At 40.1% G+C, this 13,075-nt stretch overlaps 2 protein-coding genes across 2 annotated transcripts; both read left to right on the top strand.

The window, feature by feature from the left end:
* The first annotated feature begins 484 nt into the window (after positions 1 to 484).
* Positions 485 to 1,309, top strand: LOC141822724 (GATA transcription factor 15-like). Its single transcript, XM_074710058.1, has 2 exons — positions 485 to 928; positions 1,016 to 1,309. Exons 1-2 carry the CDS (start codon positions 485 to 487, stop codon positions 1,307 to 1,309), a joined length of 738 nt encoding a protein of 245 aa, XP_074566159.1.
* A 5,319-nt stretch (positions 1,310 to 6,628) lies between these two features.
* On the top strand, positions 6,629 to 8,355 carry LOC141824612 (carbonic anhydrase 2-like). The gene is made up of 7 exons (XM_074711928.1): positions 6,629 to 6,642; positions 6,857 to 6,909; positions 6,979 to 7,027; positions 7,178 to 7,453; positions 7,594 to 7,679; positions 7,997 to 8,102; positions 8,201 to 8,355. Exons 2-7 carry the CDS (start codon positions 6,860 to 6,862, stop codon positions 8,327 to 8,329), a joined length of 696 nt encoding a protein of 231 aa, XP_074568029.1. The 5' UTR covers positions 6,629 to 6,642; positions 6,857 to 6,859; the 3' UTR covers positions 8,330 to 8,355.
* The last annotated feature ends 4,720 nt before the right edge of the window (positions 8,356 to 13,075 follow it).

Below are 13,075 nucleotides of genomic sequence, written 5' to 3'. Positions count from 1 at the left end.
AACCCTTCTCCATCTGCACCACAACGCGACGCCGTCGTACTGCTGCTCCTCCTGCGCTTCTCTACCCCCCATGCAAAACATGCATTTTAGTATTCATTATCAAACATAAGTATGCTTCATCCCATTCATTTGTTTAACATCCCTCACTCTGCTTGAGAATCGAGAGACCCCGATCTCCCACTTCCCGAGTTAACCGCACGTTATGATCCACATTGTTTAATTTATGCCCCAAAGCCTCATCAGTAGATTGCATTATAGAAAACCTTTTTCATCTTTAAAGCACGCACTAGCTCTGTATATTGCACTTTGTAGTTCTCAGATTTGGTCTTCACTTTTCCCATCTGGACGCTAGTCTTCCTCACAGGCGCAGTACTACGTGCTCTGTTTCGTTGTTAAAAGAGTTCCCTCCCCACTCTGCTCCTTCATTATTCTCGCCTTACCCTTGTTTCAGATTTATTGTTGCTCTCTTTCTTTGTGCCTTACCATGCTGCGCCAGTGCGGCCACCAGAGCAGCGCGTACCCCTGCTCTTGCGGGTTCGCCAATGGCGGCAGCAGCGGCGGTACCGCCTTCTCGTTTCTTTATCCAGTGACGACGACGAAGCAGTTCATTGAGGAAGGCTGTGACGCGGACGTGTATTCCGGTCGCTCTTCACCTTCGTCAGTGGATTGCACCTTGTCGCTGGGGACCCCTTCCACTCGTCAAACAGAGCACAAGACATCGGTGCCGGTCTCCGGCAAGATCCAACGGCCGTCTTCGTGCATGTGGGATATCCTATCTCAGTCCAAGAACTCCTCCATGGGCTCGAATGCGTCGTCGAATGGTGGAACATCGACTCTGGGCGGCGACCCGCTGCTCCTCGCTCGGCGGTGCGCCAACTGCGACACCACCTCCACGCCACTGTGGAGAAATGGACCGCGAGGACCTAAAGTAATTGATCACAAGTTCTCATTAACTTTGCCAATGCACTGCATTCATTGCCTTTTCCTAATGCCCAACTGATTTGGTTCAACGCAGTCATTGTGCAACGCCTGCGGCATTCGCTTCAAGAAGGAAGAGCGCCGGGCAGCAGCGTCCACGGCGCCGGCCTCTTCGTCGCCGGCGGCCGGTGAGTACGGGTACCACCACCGGCAGCACCAGTCATCGTGGAGCTGCTACGCTTCGTCCGCCATCAAGAACAGCTCATCACTGACCTTGTACGATGACGTGGCGGACACCGGGGAGGCACCGTACGTGCCGTGGCAGTTCAACATCGCGCCTTCGGCTCAGTTCCCGGTCCGAGACAGGCCCAGCCTTTTCCAATACAATTAGCTGGAAAAAATTGATGTGCGAGTACTCCAAGTGTTCGATTAAAAGCCCCATAGAAGCAGCATTAAGTTTCAACTTTCAATCAATACCACATTTGCAGCCCCCACAATCGATAATATAAATTATTAAGTTTTGTTTTTACTAATTTACCAATCATGAAACTTAATATCCTTCTATTTTTTTTTCAGATTCTCTGGAACACTGAAATGAGTTCGTGTTGAATCTTATTCTGTTTAATAGATATATAATATGGCATTTAGTAGTTTTATTTTCCATTTTTCCACTCTACATTGCAAAATTCCGTCAAACAGTCACCGATCAACTTGCGAATTGGGACAGAAGTATCAGTTGAATCTTATTTGTAAGTTTATCTTCATTTTAAATATTTATTTTGAAACATTAACATCTTAATAATTCTTAATATTTCAACAGGTATCAGTTGAAATATTTACATCTTAATCATACTTAAGGTTCTAACTAATAGATATCTATATATATAACACAAATTCATTCAACTTCCCAGACCACTGCACCTCCACCACCAAGTACACGATGGCCAATTTCATCCCCAAGTCCTTATTCGAGCAATACCGAAGAGTGACCAACTTCTTTATCGTAGTAGCTTTCATCTCTTTCAGCCCGCTTGCTCCGAATCGGCGGAGCCGTCCGTGTCCTCCTCCCCATAGTTGTCGTCGTTGGTGCAACAATGGCCAAGGAGGCCATCAAAGATTGGCAGCTTAAGAAACAGGTGATTTCATGGTTTGAAGGAAGTAAACATGAGCAACAGTTTATCGATCTCGTGTTGCTTGGTATTACATTTGTTTCAAACAAGTCTTGATCTTGGCTTATCTGGGATATATAGTCATAGATGGAAGTCATTTATTAAGCTTGCCATTTATTCCTCATTACTGAATCTGGAGGATCAAGAGAACTGGGTTCTTATCATCTTAATTATTATTTTCCCAATGGTGAAAACTTGTTGTTCCGGTTGAGAACTGCTTCTGGACACGTCACCAGACCTTCCTCGCCGTAGGAGTTGAACAGTGGATGGAGCTATGGGCGATGGCGGCTTCAGGGTCGCCTGGGATTTCACCGGAGCTGATGAGGACCAGCAGAAGTTTCAAGAACAGCCTGCGAACACAGAGAATGTCAGTGGGAAAGTTAGGGGGTGCCCTGGCGCGACCACTCCGACGCTCAAGTCAGGGACGGTGGGAGGAAGAAGATGAACAGTGAAGAAGAACTTGAGCGTAAAGAGAGTAGAGAAATTAGAGAAGTTGAGAGAGTAAGAGAGAGATACCTGTCGAGGAGAGTAGTCATTTTAAGGAGGAGATGAGCGTGCATACCTGTCACGTCATCATTTAAGGAACATCTCATCATGATTAATGAGGTGGCAGGAACAATCGAGTTCCTTGTCCCATCGCCGGTAAAGCATTATGTTGTCACCATCCGTGTAGGCAGCAGAGAGACAACATTAATTATTGGGGGCGTGGGCATGTCAAAAATCATGATGAGGTGTACCAGGACACTGTAGGGCGCTTGATCAATCCAGCGTGTTATCAAACATGTGAGCGAGGCTTCCCGTGTCCAAGTGTTTTACATGGCCGATTCGGCCAAGCGAAGACCGTGTGGGATGATTCGGCCAGCATATAGCTGAATGAGACGATTCGGCGAGGTCACTGCCGAGTGGGGGGATTCAGCCAAGTTATTGTCGAATGGGCGATTCAGCGAGTGGATGGCCGAAGGAAGGGATTCGACGAGTGGATGGCCGAAGGGAGGGATTCGGCGTGTGGACGGCCGAATAGAGGGATTCGGTGAGGTCCCTATCGAATGGAGGGATCCGGCAAGGTCATTATCGAACGGAGGGATTCGGCTAGGCTTGCTGCCGAATGGGGGGATTCGGCTAGGCTATCGCAGAATGAAGGATTCGGCTAGGCTATTGCCGAATGGAGGATTCGGCTAGGCTATTGCCGAATGGGAGGATTCGGCTAGGCTATTGCCGACTGGAGGATTCGGCCAAATAAGGACCGCGTAAGGCGATTCGGCTAGTGGATGGCCGAATGAGTATACTTCGACGGTGCGTGACTTAACCAATCAAGTGCATAGACTCAACGGGTTGGACCCGTGCGATGAGACCAGACTTGAACTCGAGTCTGACCATGGGCCTATCGGACTATCCCCGGAACATTTGTAATTGTGCCTCTCATATAAAAAAATTGAAGACTTATCTTACCTTTACAGTACTGCTCAAAAACATTTTTGAAGATTTAAACTTTTTTGCTTTGATCTCCTATATATTCGCCAACTTAAATCCAGGATGAGGCAAAGATCTGTATCCCACGTTTTCAACTCGACCATTGACTATTTTGAAGTAAATTTTAGACCTGAAAAATCAACAATATATATACTTTGATCCTAATAGGGGAACTTTGGCTGCCTTTTTTCACTTTTTGACAGACCTTATGTTATATGGGTGCTTGATTCCGATCACCATCTCATTGTATATATCCATTGTAACGACCCGACCCCTTGGGCGGCCCAACTAGCGGCCCAATTGGCGGCCCAATCGGCGGTCCCTTGGGCGGCCCAACTGGCGACCCCTTATGTCGTCAACCGACGACCCTCGGCCGTGCCGTTACTCAATTGGTCTTTCCACCCCTGGCCAGTGGATTTTTGCCTTCCCCAGGATTCGAACTCTAGACCTCCAGGATAAGTACTAGAGTTTATGAATCCTGGTAGCCAAGTGAGCAGCTTCTCACTTGGCTACCAGGATTCATAAACTCTAGTACTTATCCTGGAGGTCTAGAGTTCGAATCCTGGGGAAGGCAAAAATCCACTGGCCAGGGGTGGAAAGACCAATTGAGTAACGGCACAGCCGAGGGTCGTCGGTTGACGACATAAGGGGTCGTCGTTGGGCCGCCAGTTGGGCCGCCCAAGGGACCGCCGATTGGGCCGCCAATTGGGCCGCTAGTTGGGCCGCCCAAGGGGTCGGGTCGTTACAATAAAAAGGCGCCTTTTTATTGTAACGACCCGGCCCCTCGGCCCCTTGGGCGGCCCAATTGGCGGCCCAATCGGCGGTCCCTTGGGCGGCCCAACTAGCGGCCCCCTTGGCGACCCCTATGTCGTCAATCGACGACCCTCGGCCGTGTCGTTACTCACTAGGACTTTCCACCCCTGGCCAGTGGAGTTTTGCCTCTCCCAGGATTCGAACTCTAGACTCCAGGATAAGTACTAGAGTTTATGAATCCTGGTAGCCAAGTGAGAAGTGCTCACTTGGCTACCAGGATTCATAAACTCTAGTACTTATCCTGGAGGTCTAGAGTTCGAATCCTGGGGGAGGCAAAAATCCACTGGCCAGGGGTGGAAAGTCCTAGTGAGTAACGACACGGCCGAGGGTCGTCGATTGACGACATAGGGGTCGCCAAGGGGGCCGCTAGTTGGGCCGCCCAAGGGACTGCCGATTGGGCCGCCAATTGGGCCGCTAGTTGGGCCGCCCAAGGGGCCGAGGGGCCGGGTCGTTACATCCATAGAGATAGTTAAGGTATTCCAATTAAAGCATGTTTATAGACCGTGATCACGAACTGTAATGTGATGAGAGTGATAAACCTACACGTGCTCGGACGTCCAACTTAAATGAGGAACTTGGACAAGTCGATACCATACTGTCAGATAAGACAGGTGCACTTACTTGCAACTCAATGGAGTTTGTGGAATGTTCCATAGCTGGTATTTCTTATGGTAGTAAATCATATGAGGTAGAAACAAGCTCTTTCAAGAGTCATGGAATATGATTCAGCTCAGCTGAACTTCATGATCAACCTTTTGCTTTAATGAGGCACAATACTCAAGGATTTCTTGAAGGGTTACCCGAAGGCTTCAGCTTCAGAGATGATCGATTAATGCAAGGGCAATGGATTGGAGAACCTAACTCATACAGAAACACTTCAGGTGTTAGCAATCTTGCGTACGGTTATTCCTGTTGTGACTAAATCCGATGAGATTTTGTATGAGGCTGAATCCCCAGATGAAACAACGTTCGTTAAAGCAGCTAGGGAGCTTTGCTTTGAGTTCTGCAAAAGAACTCAGACAAGCATCTCATTGCATGAGTTTGATCCTAAAATTGGCAGAAAGGTTGATAGGTGCTTCTCTGTTAACTTGATACATAATGTCCAATATTAGTATCTGTTCAACTATTTCTGTCACTGTAACCTTTTTAATTTACAGGACATATGAACTTCTCAATACCATAGAGTTTAGTAAATATTTGAATATAAAACCATAGAACTATATATGTTGCTGCCTCTGAACTATTTTTCATATTCCCTGTTCTACCCATCTACATGTGTTGCATATCTCCTTCAAAATCAATCAACCAAAGATTTTTAAATTGTCTGTTCTTGCATGATCCTGTTTCTCTTGTTGACAGTTTTTCCGTATAAAAATGTCAAGATAATTGAAAACTTGCTAGGAATAGGTATTCTTTAAAATCTTTCCCTTAATTTAGAGAATGGTATCTAAACTTTTTTGGTCAACCGACAAAAAAGACCATAGAGAGCTGTAAAAATCAACAAAATGATTGAAGCATCCTCTAATGATTGTTATAGATACTATTACTCTATACATCACCTATGTGTTTCGTTCAATAATATTAAATTAAATTGCAATTTTAATCCACACATTGAATTCAAAATTATATCCTTATTTTATCCCAATTTCAAATAAATCATGTTCACATATGTCACTCGAGTCATTCCACAGTGAAATCAAGATCACATGCATCAGTTTTATATTTTATGTGCATGTTATTCAAATCACAATGGACCACGGCTTCTGCTTGCATTCCGGTTTGAAACTTCATATCCACCGAAGGTTTTGGTCGAAACACCCAAAATCTAGCCGAGTCAGCTGACCCGCCCGCTGATCTTTAACTCGGACCGTTGACAAATCTAAGGAACGATTGGTGTTGGATCTCTTGAATCGTTCATTGTCGCAGGAGGAGTTGACGCCTGGCGAGCTGAGTTTATTCTAATTATTATTTTTAATTTATGTATTTCTTTTATTGCTAAATTTAACTTCTCTTGAATGGTATTGTCCGTTGATTTTAGGATTTTCTTTTTAATAAATAAATAAATGCTCATGGCTACATGCTTTTTATATAATTCATTTCCAATTATAGTATCTACTGGACAAAAATGGAAATTAAATATTTATTTTTGGAATAATTATGCCGTTATAACCTTTTCCGGACGGCAACTGTATATTACTCCCTCCTAGTTACCATCACCGGCCACAGGATCTGAAACGCTTCCCCTCGGCAATCTTCGATCCAGCCAAAGAAAGTTCGTAGAATATCTACTCCTCTTCCTCTTCTACTCATATGTTCCTTTTCTTCGAATCGATTCACATCTCCCAGTTCCATGGCCGTTTAATCAATCCACTCGACGCCATGATCTCTCGTTAGATCGTATATATATATTGGGATATCTACGTTGGATTTCTGATTAGATTCTTCTCTCACGTTTGGCTCCTAAAACAGTGTCTGTGGATGTGCAGGAAATGGAGAGGTTGACCTCCGGCTTCGAAAACTTCAAGAACAACGTCTACGAGTCAGTCTGCAAATTGATTTTATTAATTCATATGAAACCCGAGATGACCGCTTCTTCTTTCTCTGACAGGAAAAACACAGAGTTGTTCTCGCAATTGGCACAGGGACAAAGCCCTAAGGTACTGATCCCAACGCCGTGACTCTTCACCGCAATTAGGAATCAATTCCCAGATTAAGATCGATCATGAAATATATTTACATTTCGATCGAGGAGGCTTCATGGTGAGGTTGACTGATGATTTGTATTTGAATTTGGCTGTTGGTCGCAGTACATGGTGTTCGCTTGCTCTGACTCGCGCGTGTGCCCGTCGGTGGTGCTCGGGTTCCAACCCGGCGAGGCCTTCAGCGTCCGCAACATCGCCGCCATGGTTCCGCCTTATGACCAGGTAATGCTTATCCTCTCCTTCTCGCTTCCTTTTGTCGTGTGCACTCTCAACCAAGAGGAGCCCGTCGTCGTCGTTGACCCTTCTATTTGTGATCTGTGGATGCAGACAAAGTATAGTGGCTCTGGGGCCGCCATTGAATATGCTGTTCATCATCTCAAGGTGATCCAACGCGTCATCTCCGTCCTCTTAATTATCGATCTACATTTTATCTGGAATTATTTCTGAAAGGATGTGTTTATTTGGGAAGATCCAATTGCCTTTGGATTTACTATGAAAAGATACTATCATCTTTTGTCCAGGTGGAGAACATAGTGGTGATTGGCCACAGCTGCTGTGGTGGGATCAAGGGGCTCATGTCCATAAAAGAGGATGGAACTACCACGACGTAAGAAACTTAATTACAGTGCTCCATTTGATTTTGATGGAGATTTCATTGAATAATTATTCAAGAGAAAGGTTGGGAATTGAGTTCATTTAGTTCTCTGCTCGATTCCCTGTAACTGGGCCAATAGCCTTATCTTCACATATTATATAGCTCTACAAAATCGTTTTTTTCCCTTAAAAACGCTGTTGGATTCTTTCATTTTGTTCGATTCTTCCTTTTTTTCTCTTTTCCTTGTGCTGTTTCTTACATTTGACAATTCTGATGAATTACTCTGCTTTGCACACTGATCACTTGTGCACTTCGATTTAATATACCAGCGAGTTCATTGAGGACTGGGTGAAAGTATGTTTACCAGCGAAGGAGAAGGTGAAAGGAGAATTCGCGTCCTCGTCTTTTCCTGAACAGTGCACCGAATGTGAAAAGGTTTTCTTCTTCTTCTCTACTATCCTTCTTGGAATTATCAGAGCCAGTTCTACTTTAAATTTCCCTTCAATTCATGCCGGATACTGTTTTTGTTGTAGGCGGCTGTGAAGATCTCCCTGGAGAACCTGAAGACCTACCCCTTCGTCAAGGACGCAGTGGAGAAGGGCTCCTTGAAGCTATTCGGAGCATACTACGACTTTGTTAACGGGAACTTCGAGATATGGTGATTCAGTTCATGGAAGAAGAATTAAGGGAATAAGTCTTCAGTTTTCTAATTAAACTGGGCCGGCGTTTTGTACCTTTAATTTGCCGCCTGAATAAAAAAGAGGAAACTTTTTTTTTATTTTAAATTTTTTGTTTGTCATAATATTTTATTATATCTAATAATTAAGAACACTCATAATTAATATTAAAGTTAATGTTCTCTGAATATAATATTTTGTGTGTCTTATTCTATTATTCTAATCATGATTCACTTGGTTGGCTTAATTAGCAAAATACCTGTTAAGATTTTAAAGTCATCAAAGTATATATGTATCTAGATTAGAGCTAATTAACATCATTAGCGACTAAGCAAAATGGTCATAAAACAATTTTCAGCTCCAATGGAAATAATATAATGATGTTAGTGGTTCATATAAAATGATAAGTATTTTCATATTTAAAAGGGTGATCTATATAATGATTTTAAAACTAATGATTTAATGCTAGTACTGATTGGAACAGTTTTATTTTGATACTTGAAGCAGTTTAGTGAAATAAATTGAGTAATTTTTATACAAAAAAAGGAAGAGAACCATATACTTGGAAAAAGAGTTTTTTACTTGTAGAAATAGATAAAAATTATTATTTTCCTTCTGTTAAATTAGTCTTGAAACTGAAGCACCTCTTTACGAAAATATGATGGTCAAATTCCAACTTTCATATTTTTAAGAACAGTTGAATAGCAATAAAATCTTAAACTTTCATTTCTAAGTTTTACCCATTAGCAAGAATATTATTATATATGATCCTCCAAATGCGCAATTAGAGCAGTAACTAAGTTGAGTAGAGTCAATTCTCAATGCTGTGTGTCACATATTTCTCCTTCACAACAAAATACTTTTGATCTTTACTTAGCGAAACAAGCTTGCCAATTGATCTTCTTCTGATTGCTCTAGACCTTTTCGAAAATAGCAAACAAACAAACAAGAGATTAGTGATGTAGAACAAAAAGAAGTAGAAAAACAAAAAGATAGATAGAGAAAAAAAACTTTCCTAGAGGGATGATTATGACCATGTTGAATGCTTCTATTTATAAAATTATAAAGGGTAAGGCTCGGAGAGGAGTTGATATCGAGCATTTGAACCGATACTCTTGCAAGAATCCTATCAGAAGATTGCAAATATTTCAGGTTCACAACTCAGACAATTAAATGCAAGATCTAATATTTAGTTAGATTTTAAATGATCATGGTTGTTCGTTCCATAACACAAGTGTTAAAACAATTACATCTGATATCTCACAGAACTTTATCCAAATAGTTTTTATTGTTATCAATGGCAAACTGCATGCACTGGCTGAGAGGATGATCGACCATTTCAGTGTGAGAATTGCAAAGAGCACAATGTTTGTCACAAACAAAAAAGAAAGAGAAAAAAAATTGATGATAATTTGAATTTTTAAATAGTTGTGTAAACTCAAATTTCAGCTTATGGTTTGATCATACAAGGAAAACAAATGTTAGAATAAACAGAAATTCACAGATCTTAATTGGTTGTGTAACTATCAAAGGGATTACGACAAAGTCTATTTTAAATTTTTAAAAGATTTTTCACATATTTGAACGGCTTGTCAGAGGAATAAATAATTATCAACAATTACAGTTTATGACTAAAAGACACATTAATAATTTTTACTTGTTTCTGATTTTCTTAATGCGTAACAAATAGTATCCTAATCAATTATAATTTATATATAAAAAAAGATTATTCAGCTGATTAGGTTTGACCACACCAGTTCACCTGTTTAAACCAAGGCAAATGCTACCAAACAAGATCACTGATGATATTGGCATATGACATGTTTCCTTTTTCTTTTTAAAAAACGCCAAAATAATTAAACTTCTACATATACGTTAAGGATGAACTATTATATTAAAGAATTTGCAAATGGGCAGACAAAAGTAGACAGTGAGATTGCTGGTCACCAAAGCCATCGAGTAGTGTTCAAGCAATCTTTTTCAGGTTTCGATATTAATGCAAGAACTTAGCAGTATTGATGGCTATACACACACTATTGATTAGCATAGGCCAAACAAAAAAATGTAGTGAGAACTTTATATTAAGATTAATCAAGTGATGTAGGAAAAAATTAAATAGATATGAAGGTATCTTATTTCAGACCTATCTGTGATATGCAATCAATCTTACTAGGATTTCAGAAAGGAGTTCTCTTGCAATAAATCATGAGCTAAGTTGGATATATATTGCAGCAAAGATCTTACTGATGATTGAAAAGAAACATAACTGGAAATTAAGTAGAGGTGTTAAAGAAACATAAGATTGAGAACTCACACCGCCAAGAAACCGAGATGATGAGTAAGGAACACCAGTTACTCACCTAGAACTTGATCATGTCCATTAGCTTCATTCCAAACCAAACCCTGGAATTTTCCCTCATATTATCGAGCATCTTTCATAGGCAACACCAACTTATCACATAAGCAAATCATTATGGACACCAATTTAAACAGAAAAAAGTATGCAAGCAAGATCAGGTAGCTAGGGTTTGATTGTGCTCCCCAATAGCAGATGAAACTGCCATAATGATCTCGTCGATTCCTTCACATTTAGACCTAGTTACATATACAGAATTTTTAATCTATTTTTTTCGGAAAACAAATTCAAAAGGAGAGATTGAGAAGAAAAAGAAAAAAGAAGGATATCATGAGATCATGCTGGCAGCTTCAGCTACTTTTGGTGCACATGCATGGAATAACTAGATCTGCATATACAGTCAAACACACAAAACTAGAGAAAAGGAAAATGAAGAAGGGAATTGAAGCGCAAAACTGGTATCTGTTCATGAAAGATTGAAGAGAAAGAAGGGAAAGAAAAAACAAGAAGAAGAAGAAGAAGACCAATTAGAAGAAGAACAACTATGTGAATGTGGAAGTGATGATAGCCATAATTAAGCCTTCGTCATTCGAGCAACGCTATTGGTTTAAAAGAAGATAGAATAATGTAGAAGTGGTCCCTGGAAAAGCCCACCATCACCTAAAATTCTATACACTAAACTATTTGTGGAGTGGCTGTCATCTGTTGGCTGCTTCATGATGTCTAATTAAACAGCAACGCCCGTGAATTCTTTTAATTTGAAGCACTATATGGCTATGTATCAAGTTCACGAATTCATTATTTTTTCTCAAAATGACAGGATAATCTTATGCACATATTTATTTCCCCCTCAAAAACGAAACCTAATGACAAGACATTAGGATCTCCAGCGAAACATATAATTGCCCATAAAGAATCAGATGACAAGTCTCCATCACCATCCAATTTGGATACTGAACATGAGAATGCGCGAACTTCGAAGCGAAGCATGTAGTACTGCTTGTGGAGCTGCTTTAAACTCATGCATGGAGTTGGAGACCAAGGGACTTGACCATGTGAAGCCAACGATTGCAAGCTGAGTTATTAATATTGCCAGACGTGTATGTTAACAGCAGGAGGAAGAATATAAATTTAAGGGAAATAGGCAGACAGACAATTCTTTTATCTGACTTTTTGATCACTCCTTTTCTTGCAGCACTGTAGTGATTTCACTTTGTCCCCGCATGCTCTAACTTTTTCCTGAGCATTTTTTTTTTTTTTGCTCTTCTTCTTTTCCCTTTCCCCATTTCTTGCCCAATTATTTTTCCACTTGTTCGTGGTCCCAATTGTATATCTTGCTGAAACCTACTTCACGAACAAATAAAATAGCAAATTAATCTCGAAAATGTTTGCTTAATCAACTCTTTATGCAACTTCTCCTGTCAATCACTGTATATAATTGTATGAGATTCATGTGCATTAATGGTTACAAATATGCTACTTCGATGTCCCAATTAATTATCGCGAGCTGTGTTTTTTGCTTCTTTTTTTTTTTAAAAATTATAGGGATAAGATATAGAATTCAATTGTGGTCTCAACTCTATATTATAGGGAGACAAAGAAAACAGGTGTCATGATCTTTCTAAAGATCTTGTGATCTAGAATAGTATTTTGATTAATTAATTGATGTAATTTGTTTGATACAGTTGATAAACAGCTCTAATACAATTGTTAATTAGTCCGTGTCTATCCAATTAATCTAATTGCTGTTATACGCATGATTTAACAGAAATCTCATTATTATCAGTACAATTGATAATATAGATATAAATATATATACTTTATTGGGCTTGTCACAGATAACCGTGCCCGGCCCAAAAAGCTCAATTAAATGTTTTGGGTTATTTTCTTCTATTAAATTTAAATAGGAAAGATTTTCAATTCACGTCTCAATTTATCCTTTCTTCTATTAATCTAATATTACTGTTGATGATACAATAAAATATAGAATTATATAGCGTTAAGTTGGACATTGGGAGTTATACAGTAGTCGCTTGGGATTCCTCGATATCTCATCGACGTTTATGGAACAAAAAAGAAAAGTAAAGTCAGTGTGATATTTATTGTGTAGTGGAAAGAGTATATTTTCTATACTTGTGGAAGTGGGCATATATCTAAGTTCAAAATTTAAAATTCAAATTGAATTAAAATTAATTTAAAGGACATCTACAATTGAAAATTGTAGATTTCTTTATTTTATTTTAATTTCATATATTGATAGTTTAACAACATAAAAATACAAATCTATGTTATTATTTAATTATTATAACGGTTACACGAGTTTGATTTTTAACTTTTGTAAATATAAGTAATTATCAGGAAGTAGGTCCTGATTA

This window comes from Curcuma longa, chromosome 3 (genome assembly GCF_044706935.1).
Source record: "Curcuma longa cultivar G26 ecotype Majalengka, Jawa Barat chromosome 3, ITB_CL_G26_1.1, whole genome shotgun sequence".
Taxonomy (NCBI): Eukaryota; Viridiplantae; Streptophyta; class Magnoliopsida; order Zingiberales; family Zingiberaceae; genus Curcuma; species Curcuma longa.
The sequence above is the reverse complement of the archived record's forward strand: the minus strand, read 5'-3'. Positions and strand labels throughout refer to the sequence as shown.